At 48.7% G+C, this 16,697-nt stretch overlaps 1 protein-coding gene across 10 annotated transcripts in view; it reads right to left on the bottom strand.

Annotated features, from left to right (window-relative positions):
- FAM193A (family with sequence similarity 193 member A) overlaps nt 1-7,583 on the bottom strand; it is a 146,817-nt gene extending 139,234 nt beyond the window's left edge. For 2 of the 10 annotated variants that reach the window (XR_015165068.1, XM_086404530.1), the window contains exon 1: nt 7,040-7,583. Coding sequence is in view for 6 of the 10 variants with exons in the window: in XM_086404530.1 (XP_086260656.1) it covers nt 7,040-7,288 (249 nt within the window). In the remaining 4 variants the exon portion in view is untranslated. Of the gene's footprint in view, nt 1-6,576; nt 6,734-7,039 lie in introns of those variants that run through there. The other 8 variants (XM_086404521.1, XM_086404522.1, XM_086404523.1 and 5 more) reach the window with 5 other exon arrangements.
- Nucleotides 7,584-16,697: the final 9,114 nt, after the last annotated feature.

Here is a 16,697-nt window from a genome sequence, read left to right as displayed (position 1 = left end):
GGATTATACAGTGCAAGTGAGAAATAGATTCAAGGGATTAGATGATAGAGAGTGCCTGAATAACTATGGACGGAGGTTCGTAACATTGTACAGGAGGCAGTGATCAAGACCATCCCCAAGAAAAACAAATGAAAAAAGGCAAAATGGTTGCTTGAGGAGGCCTTACAAATAGCTGAGAAAAGAAGAGAAGCAAAAAGCAAGGGAGAAAAGGAAAGATATCCCCATTTGAATGCAAAGTTCCAAAGAATAGAAAAGAGGTAAGAAAGCCTTCCTCAGTGATCAATGCAAAGAAATAGAGGAAAACAATAGAAAGGGAAAGACTAGAGATCTCTTTAAGAAAATTAGAGATACCAAGGGAACATTTCATGCAAAGAAGGGCACAATAAAGGACAGAAATGGTATAGACCTAACAGAAGCAGAAGATATTAAGAGGTGACAGCAATACACAGCAGAACTATAAAAAAAAGATCACTCACCTAGAGCCACACATCCTGGAATGTGAAGTCAAGTGGGCCTTCGGAAGCATCACTACAAACAAACTAGTGGAGGTGATGCAATTCCATTTGAGCTATTTCAAATCCTAAAAGATGAGGCTTGTGAAAGTGCTGCAATCAATGTGTCAGCAAATTTGGAAAACTCAGCAGTGGCCTGGAAAAGGTCAATTTTCGTTCCAATCCCGACGAAGGGCAACGCCAAAGAATGTTCAAACTACCGCACAACTGCACTCATTTCACACGCTAGCAAAGTAATGCTCAAAATCCTCCAAGCTAGGCTTCAACAGTACATGAACCGAGAACTTCCAGATGTTAAAGTTGGATTTTAGAAAAGGCAGAGGAACCAAACTGCCAACATCCGTTGAATCATAGAAAAAAGCAAGAGAATTCCAGAAAAACATCTACTTCTGCTCTATTGATTATGACAAAGTCTTTGACTCTGTGGATCACAACAAACTGTGGAAAATTCTTCAAGAGATGGGAATACCAGACCATCTTACCTGCCTCTTGAGAAATCTGTATGCAGGTCAAAAAAGCATCAGTTACAACTGGACGTGGAACAGCAGACTGGTTCCAAATCGGGAAAGTATATCAAGACTGCATATTGTCACCCTACTTATTTAACTTAGATGCAGAGTACATCTTGAGAAATGCCGGGCTGGATGAAGCACAAGCTGGAATCAAGATTGCCGGGAGAAATACCAGTAACCTCAGATACACAGATGACACCACCCTTACGGCAGAAGGTGAAGAAGAACTCAAGAGCCTCTTGATGCAACTGGAAGAAGAGAGTGAAAAAGTTGGCTTAAAACTCAACATTCGGAAAACTAAGATATTGGCAACTGGTCCCATCATTTCATGGCAAATAGCTGGGCAAACAATGGAAACAATGACAGACTTTATTTTCTTGGACTCCAAAATCACTGCAGATGGTGACTGCAGCCATGAAATTAAAAGACGTTTGCTCCTTGGAAAAAAGCTATGATCAAGCTAGACAGCCTGTTAAAAAGCAGAGACATTACTTTGCTGACAAAGGTTCCTCTAGTCAAAGCTATGGTTTTTCCAATAGTCACCATAAACAAAGCTGAGCACCGAAGAGTTAATGCTGTTGAACTGTGGTGCTAGAGAAGACCCTTCTGAGTCCCTTGGACTGCAAGGAGATCCAACCAGTCCATCCTAAAGGAAATCAGTCCTGAATATTCATTGGAAGGACTGATGCTGAAGCTGAAACCCCAATACTTTGTCCACCTGATGCGAAGAACTGACTCACTAGAAAAGACCTGATGCTGGGAAAGATTGAAGGCTGGAGGAGAAGGGGACGACAGAGGATGAGATGGTTGGATGGCATCACCGATTTGATGGACATGAGTTTGAGCAAGCTCTGGGAGTTGGTGATGGACAGGGAGGCCTGGCGTGCTGCAGTCCATGGGGTCACAAAGAGTCGGACACGACTGAGCGACTGAGCTGTACTGACAATATATAGATAGATAAATGGATAGATATAACTACATGTTAATTTTTTAAATTAGCACATAATAAAACCACTTGGAAAAATTCTAACGGTATCTTTAAAGTCAAGCCAGATGTATACTGAGCAATTCCACTTTGGGTTTACACTCGACCAAAAGGAGTCCTCTATCCACCAAAAGACATGTACAGGAATGTGCATACCAGCCGGATTTGTATCAGTCATGAAATAAAATGAGCCCAATGTCCGTCAATATTAGAATGGTTAAGTTTCGGGACAGTCGCACAATGGAAACTGCATGCCATGAAAAGGAATGGTGAGCTGCTGCATCAACAACAGGAATGGACTCAAATACACTGTTGAGCCGGAGAGCCCTGCCTACCGCAGAGCACTGTAATGCGAAAATCAGACACAGGCAACACACGCAAGAACAGTGGGGATGACGAGGAGGGGAACATGGGCACATTCTAGGGTACTGGGAATACTTTTTATCCATGTTGCCTATGTCCAAATACTGGTCCCATGGGTGTGCACACACACAAAGAATACTGCACACAGAGACACTCCCTGTGGCTTTACCCACTGCAAACCTTTCTGAATCACACAAGGTTCTAGATCTTTACCGGACCTACTTCCTCAGGTCACTGAAGCAAATGCAAACCAGGGCCTTCCCTGGTGACTCACTGGTGAAGAATCCAGCTGCCAATGCAGGTGGTACAGGTTTGATCCCTGACCCAAGAAGACCCCACGCGGCTCGGAGTAAGAATCCACAGTGCCACAACGCCCGAGCCTGTGTCCAGCGCCTGGGAGCTGCAGCTACTGGCGCCCCCGCGCCCCAGAGCCAGTGCTCAACAACGAGGCCTCCGCAGTGAGAAGCCCATGGCCTTCAACTAGAGAGCACCCTGCTCACTGCAATTACAGAAAGCAATGAAGACCAGCCCAGCACCCCTCCAAAAAAACATGAACCCGAGATTGATGAGTGAGCATCATCTCATCGTGGCAGCTCTTCCTGCGGCACGGGGAAGGCGCTACAGACCCCAGCGTGCCCCAAGGTCCACAATGGCACCGTCTGACCGGACGACACACTGCGCGTGTTGTGTCTTAGTTGCAGTCATGTCCAAGCCTCTGCGATGCCACGGACTGGGGCTCGCCAGGCTCTTCTGTCCATAGGATTCTCCAGGCAAGAATACTGGAGTGGGTTGCCATGTCCTTCTCTAGGAGGATATACTGTATGATGGCCCTTAAACATTAACATTTCAATTATTAATTTCTCGGGTTTCCAAATCACTGCAGATGGTGACTACAGCCATGAAATTAAAAGACACCTTCTCCTTGAAAGGAAAGTTACGACCAACTTAGACAGCATATTGAAAAGCAGAGATGTTAACCTCACCGACAGAGGTCCGTCTAGTCAAGGCTATGGTTTTTCCAGTGGTCATGTATGGATCTGAGAGTTGGACTATGAAGAAAGCTGAGAGCCAAAGAATTGATGCTTTTGAACTGTGGTGTTGGAGAAGACTCTTGAGACTCCCTTGGACTACAAGGAGATCCAACCAGTCCATTCTGAAGGAGATCAGTCCTGAATATTCACTAGGACTGATGCTGAAGCTGAACCTCCAATCCTTTGGCCACCTAATTCGAAGAACTAACTCATTGGAAAAGACCCTGATTCTGGGAAAGATCGAAGGCAGGAGGAGGACAGAGGATGAGATGGCTGGATGGCATCACCAACTCAATGGACATGAGTTTGAGTAAACCCCGTGAGTTGGTGAAGAAGCCTGGCATGCTGCAGTCCATGGAGTCACAAAGAGTCAGACATGACTGAGCGACTAAACAAAACTGAAACATTAATAAATTCTTCTTGCCAGTTTTTTAGCAACAAAAAAGGATTTACATTATTATCAACACAAATGCTCCCTATGCACCATGTTCTCTCATTTTCAAACTGTAGTATCACTGTTTGAAAATGTACCTTGATCTGTACCCCAAACAGCTTCCTGTCATAAACCTCTAACAGCATTACAAAAGAGTCCTAAATGCCTATCTGAGCCCTCCATACGTGTACATATTATGTAAATTGATACCCCAACAGCTAATTTCATGGCTCGATTTCCACAATACGAAAATCTGCATACTCTCCTATGCAGATATATATATACACACAGATACTTTACAAAACTGGATCCTTACTACAAACACTATTCTCTTCAACGTTTTGCTTCTTCAGCCACGCTGTGTGGCTTGTGGGATTCAGCTCCCTGACCAGGGATTGAGACCACGTCCTCAGCGGTGTGGAGTCCTCACCACTGGACATTCCCACACACACTTTTTTATTTTGTAAGCTTCTCTCTTCACTTAATGCATCATGAATGTTATGAAAATTATATTTTAAAATAGGGATGCAAAACAGCAAGATATTTTCATAATATCCTTCACCTACCAACTTTTCACGCAGGGCTAACTCTTTATCATCACGTTAGAGCAGACCAGCACACGTGGCTGTTAGGACAGGACGGGCCAAGATGTCTGTCATCATCTTTACATCCTCATGTCACGCGTGAGAAAGCTTCATCGATGGCGTCCTGCAGCAGGGTGCCTGCAGAGCCAGCCAGGCCGGCTTCCTGACAGCAAGGGTCCGGTTCACACACAACCCCGTGTGCCCACTTGCCAGCCTCCAACCGTTTAATTCTCCCAACAACATGAGAAGCCGGGAGCCTACAAAGCCGGGCAGTGTGAGGCTATGCCTCAGGGCACAGAGCCTAGCAAGTCTGTGTCCCCCGGCTTTGCGTATTTTGTGTACAGAGCTGTGCTATGGGCCGAAGACTCTAGAAGCTAAGCTGTTTCCTACTCATCCCACAGTCCTCATTTCCCCGTAGAAGCCAACTGCACATGGAAGCGCCCTCTCTGCCTCAAGGCCGCCTCCGACAGCCGTGGTCCTGGGTCCACGCGTGGGGCCCGCACAGCACGCTGACAGGGGAGCAAAGACCCCTCCTGAGAATCCAGACAGCCTGCCTACTCTCACTCCTCTCAGGCACCTTCTGCCCTGGCAAACCCAGAGATGGAAACGAGGCGCCCCGAGAACCGTAAGCCTGCCTGGGAAACGCAGGGCCAGCACCCATTTACCGTTACTCATTGACCAACACTGTTTGGGGTGCCTCTTCTGCCCCAGATGAGGTGTCCCCAAAAGCTCACCATCTGAGGGGAAACAATTCAGAGGTTCCAGAATTACACAAAGAATTTTTGTGACTGGTGTCACCTGTTACCATAAACAGTATCTTTGATACGTTATTAATAAAACACTTGTGAAGTACTTTTAAAACTAAAGACACAGCTTGAAAACTTCAAAATATAGTAGAAAAGAATGTTTTCAAAGGTGCAGGTCACAACTTAACAGTACATAATAATCCGTGCATTACAACCATCATTATTGTTAATGAAACTGAGCGAAACTGAAGATACCAGAAAGTATCAGAGTATCGTTTTGTAAACCCTGCAGTGTGAGTGTGTGTGTACATGTGTGAGTGCAGGGTATGTGCAGAGCAGTATTAAGTCTCAGGGTATTCAGTTCTTATAGTGGGACACGGTCCAAACTCTGAACTCATAAATTTAACAGAAAAAAAAAAAAGTCCTGTCAAGATAATTAATACTAGGCAGACAGTTATCCAAGTTTGAAAAGTGTCATTCGAATAATAACTAAATGGTTATTTTAGCTAAATAATGCAAAATAAGTGAGAATTATTAAAACCTAAAATAATGGTGTGAAAGGCTACTGTAAGAATTTTTATTGTGCCAATTTGTTTTTATTAAATCAATAAAAATGGATGTATTTTACATCCAGCTGCAGCCAGTATTATCAACATTTTTGCAAAGAATTTGCTAAAGCAGACCTCCCTGCCTCCCCTCCCCAGAAGCAGCAAACACGGCCCTTAATTTGCACTCCATCCATGAAATGCATAAGCCTCATCCTGTATCCTAAGAAGGACACCAGTTTCGCTCTCCAGTGTACTGGAAGATGGCAAGCTCTGAAGACTGTGAAATGCAGGGTTGTGACCCAAAACAAAGCGGACAATATAAAGAAAGTTCCAACAACTGCAGAGAACACCCAAAACCCTATAAGCTACAACTAAAGCCCACACACATTACTATGTATTCAGATAATAATATCAGGACCAGAGAACCATGCCACGTGCAATGATTTCTTATCTGTTCTCACTACCTATCGTTCCAACACAACATTTACAATCCCGCATAAAACAATTTCTGTCTCAGAAGCGGGCACACAAATAAATACTCCTTACGAGGCTTTCGGTTGTTTTCACTGCTGAAATGTCTTCAAAGCAACTTAAAACAGTCCTAACAACACAAACTCCTGGAAAAAAAAAATCCATTATCTTTCAGCAGCCGACTGAACGAGTGGAAATGACTGCCAACTGCACACCCGCGTACCAGTCCTGGGTCTTGCAAAGTGTTGTGACCAAGAGCGAAATAAAAGTGGCAGCCATCCACAGCTAGCAGCGGCGGTGTGTGCTGCTGTCTTCAAAGACAGAAGAAAGAAAGAAAAAAAAAAAAAATGACGATTCAAATATATACCTGAGCAACCAGACCCCTCATTACCTCTATAAACACTTCCAAAGAGCAGGGGGTGAAGCGCCAGGGCCGCCACTTGCGAGGACTGCCAGTCTCTTTTTTCAAATGACCGTTTCGGAGGAGCACAAGAAATCTTGGAGGCGGCGCTCGGCGATGACCGTGCGCCGGGCGCGGAGGAAGGAGGTGGGCACGCGCGGCGAGCCTCGCTCGCGTCCACCTGACGCCCAGCGGCTCCGGAATCGCACCCGACTAAACCTCAAGGACGGGCCCGCCGCGGGCCGAGGCGGCCCCGGCCCGGGCCGTGACAGCGCCGCGCAGGTGGGCGCCGCGCGCTCCCGGGAGATGCGGCACCTGGCGGCGGCCGGGCCCCGGGCGCCTCCCACAGCCCGGGGCCGCGGTCCCCCGCGCCGGCCCCGCGGGAGGCTGTCAGCGCGCGAGCCGCCCGGCCCCGGCCCCGCACCGTTACCGCCCCCGCCCCCCCGCCGCTTACCTCAAAGTAGCCTCCGGGGGCGGCGCCGCCCGCGCCCGCGCCCGCGCCGAGGGGCCCGTTGGCCGCCGCCGCCGCCGCCGCGCCGCCCGGGGCCGCCAGGCCCGCGGCCTGGGAGCCGCGCAGCGCCGCCGCCGGGCCGGCCTTGCCGCCGCCCGCGCCGCCGTTGCCCCCGCCCGAGCCGCCGCCGCCGCCGCCGCCCCGCTTGTTCTTCCGGCGCTTGGCCCCGCGCTTGGCGTCGGCCGGGCTCATGGCGGGCGGGCAGGCGGGGAGGGCGCGGAGTGGGCGCGGGGCCGCGGGCGGCGGCGGAGGGCGGGGAAGGCGGGGAGGCTGAGGCGGCGGCGGGACACGCTCTGGCCGGCCGCGGGCGGGGGGCGGGGGGGCAGGGCGCTGCGCGGGGTCGCCTCCGGGCGGGCGGGCGGGCGGCAGCTGCGGGGCGGCGGCTGGGCGGGAGCGACGGCGAGTCCACCGGGCCCGGCGCCGCCGCTGACCAGAGTTAGAGTCCAATATGGCGGACACAAGGGGAAAGGGATCCCAGTTTACGTCGGGGGAGGGGGAAGGAGCGGCGGGGAGGGGGAGGGGTGTGGGCGCCCTCCTCCCCCCCCTCACCGCCCCCCCCCCGCCTCACTCCGCCCTCTCGAGCTCCGCTCCCCCTCCGGCCGCGCCCTCCCTGCCCGCCGTTAACACGCCTCCGGCACGTGGGGCACGCCGGGAGCTGGAGTCCGCGCTCCCGCACCCGCCGCTCGGGCCGCCCGGTGTGAGGACTACGATTCCCGTCAGGCCGCGCGCGCTCAAGCGCCGGGACGCCGCGAGGGGCTGCGGCAAGGGGAGCGAGATGCGGAGGTGACGTCACCCCGGGCCCGAGCCGCGCGGCCCCCTCCCCGCCCGCGCCGCGCGGCCTTCTGGGACTTGTAGTCGAGCGGAGGGTCCCGGCCCAGCGCGGGGCCGGGTGAGCGAACTACGAGCCAGCGGTGAGGAGAGTTCCGCCTCTTTGACAGGCTCCCAGACGCCCCCGCGCCCACGCCCCCGCCGCGGGTCCGCAGCCGGGTTCGGCCCCCGGGATGGCGTCGGGTAGGCGAGCCCGCGTTCTGACCCGCCGGGAACGGCTCTGTGACCTTGGCCCGATTCGAATCCGCTTCCTCCACCGTTGGCCCTGTGACCTTGGGCCGGGGCCCTCGCCTGAGTCCAGGTGACTCAGTGGGACTCGAAGGACCCGTCTCGGGGGCTGGGCGCGCGTTTCCGGACGGAGAGCGCTGGGTCTGGCTGCCGGCTGGTCAGGGGCCTCCCGCCCCGGGCGATGGGGCCGCCGCGAGCCTTCAGACCTGGCCGCTCGCTTAGAATCGCTGGGCTGGAGGCGCCCTTCCCACCTCGTCGTCTTCCTGCTGCCCCTTTGCAGCCACCGCCCGGGGACCCGGTACCTTGCGACCCTGCGCTGTCGCAGGGAGGTCCAGCCGCTCCTCACGACCTCGGATGCACCCGCCGAACAGGCCACGAACCCCGTCAGGCCCTCCCCGGCCCTGCAGTGGGGCCACTCCGCCGGGACCCTCCTACCTGGGCCGCTTGCCCGTCATCGGGAAGCCCCAGGTACAAGTCTGCCCTCAGCCCCGTACCACAGAGATCCCTCGTCGGGCCCCGTGTTCAGGAGGGCTCCACCCTTCACAAACACCGAGACACAAGAGACGGGTTTTACCTTACTTGGCTCCATGGCTGGTTACAGGGCCGAGATGCAGAGGACCTTGGCGCTAGAGTGTATGGTACAAGGGCCTTCATTTGCATTTCTTCCTGGGCCCCACAACCTTCATCTCTGCTGTCAGGACCCACCGCCTCACCTTCCCTCTTACCCCAGCTGCACCCGCGGCCTTTTAATCCTCTGACCGATTAGTGCCACAACCAGAATGAGCTAATATGATCAATTATGTAGGCAGAATAAGACCCCTCACTCCTCCTGGTGGGTCTTGAATGGTCTTGCTGCTGAAGGTAGAGTTGGACAGGCTGGGGATGTTTGTCTTAGCACTCCACTGGATGGGCAATGTTTGGGGCTGCCCCCCTCCCCACAGCTTCCCTGATAGCTCAGTTGGCAAAGAATCCGCCAGCAATGCAGGAGACCCCGGCTCAATTCCTGGGTCAGGAAGATCTGCTGGAGAAGGGAAAGGCTGCCCACTCCAGTACTCTGGCCTGGAGAATTCCCATGGACTGTATATGGGGTCGCAAAGAGTTGGACACGATCGAGCGACTTTCACTCTCCCCACAAGCCTGGGTCAGGCTCCCCACTCACTCTCCCCACAAGCCTGGGTCAGGCTCCCCACTCCCACAGACCCTGTGCTTTTGCTCAGAGCACGTCGCACTGGACTGGGACTCTTGGTGTTCACCAGTATCCCCAGAGAAGCCTAGGACGGGTATAGGAATGTCTGCCTCCTGCATCTCTGAACCTTAGCTCCTGCCAGGCAAGGACTGGACACACGTCAATCTAGTATTTGTTGGATGAATGAGTGACATAATGCCATTTGTCAAGCAGTTTCGCACCAGCCACTCTGCTGCTGCATGCTCTCATGCAATCAGTACAACCATTCTCCGGATAGGCACCATTAGCCTGCTACTGTGGATGAGAAACAAAAGTTCACAGATGGTGCGGGGTTTGCCCAAAGTCACCCAGATAGAGGCAAGGCCCAGGTTCCAGCTCAGATGTGGCTCAGGTACAGCAGAGCACAGGGTGATACGATCAAGAGTTCTCTGGTGCTTGGGGACAGAAGCCTCTCTGAGGAGGAGAGCTGGACCAGAGCTAGTAACTGTCAGAGCAAAGGTCTTTCAGCTGTCAAGACTCAAGCAGGGGAAAGCCCAGCATCCCCTGGGACCTAACAAAATCAAGGTCAGGTTTTATTCTAAATGGAACTGAGAGTCATGGAGGGTTGTGAGCAAGGACTGTCATGTTGGATGCATGTTTTTGAGAAAACTCTGGCTATTATATTGAGAATGGATGTCAGGGGAGCAAGATTAGAGGCTGGGACACCCCTGAAGGGCACCCAGCAGATGGAGAGGGTCCTCCTGGCAAATAGAATTTACAAACAAAAGGCATAAAGAAGTGGTTCTCAGCTTTCATTTTCCATTATCTACTCCTAAGGAAAAATTAAGATATTAAGGAGATAATACTAAGGAACAAAATTTTGTGTGGTAGAATTGAACTTTGGGAGGGCCACAAACCATTGTAATATCTAAGATTTCTTTCTTCCCTTAAGAATAAGTTTTCACCCCTTGAGAGATGGGTTAGTGAGTGTTTTCCAGAGAAACAGAACCAATACAAAACAGATAGATTTATTGTAAGGAATTGGCTCATAAAATGATGGAGGCTGACAAGTCCTGAGACCTTCAGTCAGCAAACTGGAGAGCCAATGGTACAGTCCAAGTCCAAAAGCCTGAGGGCCAGGAGGGCCAATGGAGGTATTCTAGTCTGAAAGCCAACCAGGTGTGAGACCCAGGAAGAGCTGATGTTTCAGTGTGATCCAAAAGGTAGGAAAAAAACAAATGATCCAGCTCAGAGGCGCTCAGGCAACAGGGGCTGTCTTTTTCTTCTATCAGATCAGATCAGTCGCTCAGTCGTGTCCGACTCTTTGTGACCCCATGAATTGCAGCACGCCAGGCCTCCCTGTCCATCACCAACTCCCAGAGTTCACTGAGACGTCCATCGAGTCAGTGATGCCATCCAGCCATCTCATCCTCTGTAGTCCCCTTCTCCTCCTGCCCCTAATCCCTCCCAGCATCAGAGTCTTTTCCAATGAGTCAACTCTTCGCATGAGGTGGCCAAAGTACTGGAGTTTCAGCTTTAGCATCATTCCTTCCAAAGAAATCCCAGGGCTGATTTTCAGAATGGATGAGGCCCACCCACATTGAGGAGGACAATCTGCTTTACTCAGTCGACCAATGCAGGTGTTAATCTCATCCCCAAACACTCTCAACAGACACCTCCAGAATTATGTTTAACCAAATATCTGGGCATCCTAGGACCCACTCATGCTGACCTGAAATAACCGTCACAAGGGAGAATTCAGGACATAGGGTCAGGAGGGTCTTTAAAAGTAGAAGCAGCTTGGTCTGGCAGGAGCACAAGTGGTCACAGGGACACATGGACAGTGACCGTGGAGAGGCTTCAGGCATGGACATGGCCACTCAACGCACCCTCCTGATTTGGAAATCTCTTAGAACCACTTGCAGGAAAAGATGGCATATGTTGGATATTTTTGTAAAAGTCAAGTTTTATTATTTTCATGTGTACTATTAATGAAGATATGAGTATGTACTAATAGCACAAGACGATTTTGTAAGAAAAGTTAGATGAGTTCATTCTCACAATTCATAATTCGGGAGCATTACACAATAATGAATCATTACCTCGAAAGCCTTTTCTAATTTGTGGCTTTGTTAAGTCTGCAGAAAGAGAAGCTGAGCACCCCTGCTCAAGCCATTTCCTTGCCCCAAGTAGAACTAGTCGCAGTGAGCTCCCACCCTAGGCAGAGCACAGGAAACGCTCTGCAGAAGCTACACAATTGTAAGAGCAGCCATGGGCATGTTAACGTTTGGCGATCCCAAAGAATCAGGGAGTTCTTGAGGATCACCCAGAATTGAAGCCACCAGTCATAAGCTCTGCCCACATGGAGCTTCTAATCAGCTTTTAATCACATTGCTTGTAAACATGAAGGAACAGTGAAGGATCACCAGTCATTTAAGACATGGCTCAAGTGTGAATGTGAAAAAATGTGTGGGCAGGGTAGGCAGGCAAAGAAACTGTATAATGGAGGGAATCAAAAAATGTTTTCAAAAACTTCTAATGAGGTGGATGAAACTGGAGCCTATTATACAGAGTGAAGTAAGCTAGAAGGAAAAACACCAATACAGTATAATAACACATATATATGGAATTTAGAAAGATGGTAACAATAACCCAGTGTACGAGACAGCAAAAGAGACACTGATGTATAGAATAGTCTTATGGACTCTATGGGAGACGGAGAGGGTGGGAAGATTTGGGAGAATGGCATTGAAACATGTAAAATATCATGTATGTAACGAGATGCCAGTCCAGGTTCGATGCACGATACTGGATGCTTGGGACTAGTGCACTGGGACGACCCAGAGGGATGGTATGGGGAGGGAGGAGGGAGGAGGGTTCAGGATGGGGAACACATGTATACCTGTGGCGGATTCATTTTGATATTTGGCAAAACTAATACAATTATGTGAAGTTTAAAAATAAAATTAAAAAAAGAAACAAACTGCTAATAGCCTCAGAGGTGTTTAAGAAAAGAGTCTTGAAAATTTAAATTATAGCCAAAATTGTAAAAGAAATTCAATAGAAGGGCTACAAGATAAAGGTAAGGAAATTATTTAGGAAGTAGAACAAAAAGGAAATTAGAAGGAAATTATACAGGAAGTAGAACAAAAAGACACAGAAAGTTAGAAACGACCTGAAATCTCACTTCAGGAGTCTTAGCAACGTTCTCCTAAGAATTCTGGGGGAGGACTTCTCTTGCGGTCCGGTGGTTAAGGACCCACTTTCCAATTCAGGGAACATGGTTCAATTCTTGGTCGGGGAACTGGATCCTGCACGCTGCAGGGCAGCTGAGCCCCAGCCCACCCCCCGGCTGCAGTTCCTGAGCTCGCCTGCTCGGTAGAGTCTGCACTGCAAATAGCGAAAGCCCTCACACCTGCAGTGAAGACCCAAATAAACACAGCCAGAGTGAAAACAACTTGAGGGGGGACAATGGAGGGAATAGCTTTTCAAAGAAAGAGTGTGGGACTTCTCTGGTGGGCCAGTGACTCAGACTCTGCATTCCCAAGGTAGGGGCCCAGTTTTGATCCCTGGTCAGGGAACTAGATCCTGCATGCCACAACTAAAGATCCCACTTGCTGCAACAGACAGGTGCGCCCGAACAAGTACTTTTAAAAAATAATAGTAATTTACCAGAAATGAAGACTTGAACATACAGACTGGAAGACAGCTATGCTCCTCAGTACACCACCAACGTGAAGGTTCACATTGAAAGAGCCCACCAAGGAAGATGGTTAACTGTAGTAAACCAGAGATTTAAAAAAAAAAGAACTTAAAAACATTGAGAAGGAAAATCAACTTCATCTAAAAAAAGATAGGAAAAAAGAACCTCACTAAACCTCTTAATTAGTAACATTCAATGCTAAACTGATGCAGGGCCTTCAAAATTCTGAAAAAAAAATCACATTTAAGTAGAATTGTATAGCCAGCCAAACTGTCAATCATGTATGGAGACAAAAAACAATTGTGGACATACATATTGGGAGACGATATTTCCAAATGATGTGACCAATAGGGATAGTCTCCAAAATTTACAAACAGCTCATGACGATTAACAGCATCAAAACAACCCACTCAAAAAATGAAGAGAAGACCTAATTAGACATTTCTCCAAAGCAGACTTACAGATGGCCAATAAGCACATGGAAAGATGTTCAACATCGCTAATTATCAGGGAAACACAAATCAAAACCACAACGTGATGTCACCGCACACCAGCCAGAACGGCATCATCAAAAATCCACTGACAATAAGTGCTGGACAGGGTGTGGAGAAGAGGGAACCCTCCTACATACACTGTTGGGGGGAATGTACATCGGGGCAGCCACTATGGAGAACAGTGTGGACGTTCCTTAAAAAACTAAAAATAGAGCTACCATATGACCCTGCAATCCCACTACTGGGCATATATCCAGAGAGAAACACGGCCCGAATCGACGCGTGAACCCAATGTTCACTGCAGCACTGTTCACAATAGCCAAGGCATGGAAGCAACCTAAATGTCCATCTACAGGGGAAAGACTACAGAAGATGTGCTACACGAATACGATGGGATATTACTCAGCCATCAAAAACAGTGAAATGATGCCATTCGCAGCAACACGGATGGACCTCAAGAGCGTCGTACTGAGTGAAGTAAGTCGGACAGAGAAGGAGAGGTATCGTATGACATCCCAGTGAGCTTACTCACAAAACACAGACACCTGGCTTCAAGAGAACAAGCCCATAGTTACAGGGGTGGGGGAGGATGGGGTGAGCTATACTTAGGGAGTTTGGGATGGACATGTACACACTGTTCTAATTAAAGCAGACAGCCAACAAGGATCTACTGTACAGCACATGACATTTTGCTCAATGTTATCTGCCAGCCTGAATGAGGGGGAGTTTGGGAGAAAATAGATGCATGGATGGCTCAGACTCTTCTGCTGCTCACCTGAAACTATCATTGTTTATTAATTGGCTGTGTTGTTGTTCAGTCGCTGTCACGTCCAACTTTCTAAGATCCCATGGACTCTAGCATGCCAGGCTTCCCTGTCCTTTACTCTCTCCCAGAGTTTGCTCAAACTCATGTCCCTTGAACTGGTGACACCATCCAACCATCTCATCTCTGTCACCCCTAGTCAGCTATACCCCCAATAAAAATTTTTTTTTAAATTGTGGACATTCAAACTATATTTTTCAGGTAAGCAGACATAGTAACAAATCCTAAAATACCAGTAGGTCTATTTCTCACTTATGGCCTGAGGCTGTGAAGTATCTCTCCTCCATCGTGAACCATGAACTTCCAGATGTTCAAGCTGGATTTAAAAAGGCAGAAGAACCAGAAATAAAATTGCCATCATCCATTGGATCATCAAAAAAGCAAGAGAGTTCAAAAAACCATCTGCTTTATTGACTACGCCAAAGGCTTTGACTGTGTGAATCACAGCAAACTCTGGAAAATTCTTAAAGAGAAAGTAATACCAGACCACCTTACCTGCCTTCTGAGAAATCTGTATGCAGGTCAAGAAGCAACAGTTAGAACTGGACTTGGAACAACAGATTTGTTCCAAATGGGGAAAGGAGTATGTCAAGGCTGCATACTGTCACCCTGCTTAATTTAACTTACATGCAGAGCCCATCATGTGAAATGCGGGCTGGATGAAGCACAAGCTGGAATCAAGATTGCTGGGAGAAATACCAGTAACCTTAGAAACACAGATGACATCACACTTACGGCAGAAAGCAAAGAAGAGCTAAAGAGCCTCTTGATGAAAGTGAAAGAGGAGAGTGAAAAAGTTGGCTTAAAACTCAACATTCAGAAAACTAAGATCATGGCATCTGGTCCCATCACTTCATGGCAAATAGATGGGGAAACAGTGGAAACAGTGACTGACTTTATTTTTCTGGGCTCCAAAATCACTGCAGATGGTGACTGCAGCCATGGAATTAAAAGACGTTTGCTCCTTGGAAGAAAATCAATGACCAACCTAGACAGCATATTAAAAAGCAGAGACATTACTTTGCCAACAAAGGTTCGGTCCAGTCAAAGCTATGGTTTTTCCAATAGTCGTGTATGGATGTGAGAGTTGGACCATAAAGAAAGCTAAGTGCTGAAGAATTGATGCTTTTGAACTGTAGAGCTGAAGACTCTTGAGAGTCTTGGACTGCAAGGAGATCCAACCAGTCTATCATAAAGGAAATCAGTTCTGAATATTCACTGGAAGGCTGATGTTGAAGCTGAAACTCCAATCCTTTGGCCACCTGATGAAAAGAACTGACTCATTGGAAAAGACCCCAATGCTGCGAAAGATTGAAGGCAGGATGAGAAGAGGACAACAGAAGATGAGATGGTTGGTTGGCATCACCAACTTGATGGACATGACTTTGAGCAAGTTCTGGGAGTTGGTGATGGACAGGGAAGCCTGGGGTGCTGCAGTCCATGGGTCGCAAAGAGTTGGACATGACTGAGCGATTGAATTGAACCCTTTTCAAGTGTGTGACTCTGTGGCATTACCTACATTTACAATGCTGTACACATGATGGTGTGATCACTCACCTAGAGCCAGAAATCCTAGAATGTGAAGTCCATTGGGCCTTAGGAAGCATCACTACAAACAAAGCTAGTGGAGGTGATGGAATTCCAGTCCAGCTATTTCAAATCCTGAAAGATGATGCTGTGAAAGTGCTGCACTCAATATGCCAGCAAATTTGGAAAACTCAGCAGTGGCCACAGGACTGGAAAAGGTCAGTTTTCATTCCAAAGAAAGGCAATGCCAAAGAATGCTCAAACTACTGCACAATTGCACTCATCTCACACGCTAGTAAAGTGATGCTTAAAATTCTCCAAGTCAGGCTTCAGCAATACGTGCACCGTGAACTTCCAGATATTCAAGCTGGTTTTAGAAAAGGCAGAGGAACAAGAGATCAAATTGCCATCTGCTGGATCATCGAAAAAGCAAGAGAGTTCCAGAAAAACATCTACTTCTGCTTTATTGACTATGCCAAAGCCTTTGACTGTGTGGATCACAACAAACTATGGAAAATTCTGGAAGAAATGGGAATACAAGACCACCTGACCTCCCTCTTGAGAAACCTGTATGCAGGTCAGGAAGCAACAGTTAGAACTGGACATGGAACAACAGACTGGTTCCAAGTAGGAAAAGGAGTACGTAAAGGCTGTATATTGTCACCTGGCTTATTTAACTTATATGCAGAGTACATCATGAGAAACGCTGGGCTGGACGAAGCAGAAGCTAGAATCAAGATTGCTGAGAGAAATATCAATAACCTCAGATATGCGGACGACACCACCGTTATGGCAGAAAGTGAAGAACTAAGAAGCCTCTTGATGAAAGTGAA

Source organism: Bos grunniens, chromosome 6, assembly GCF_055505025.1.
Source record: "Bos grunniens cultivar Pamir isolate PY7600 chromosome 6, Bosgru_T2T1.0, whole genome shotgun sequence".
Classification (NCBI taxonomy): Eukaryota; Metazoa; Chordata; class Mammalia; order Artiodactyla; family Bovidae; genus Bos; species Bos grunniens.
This window is presented reverse-complemented; position numbering and strand designations above follow the sequence as displayed.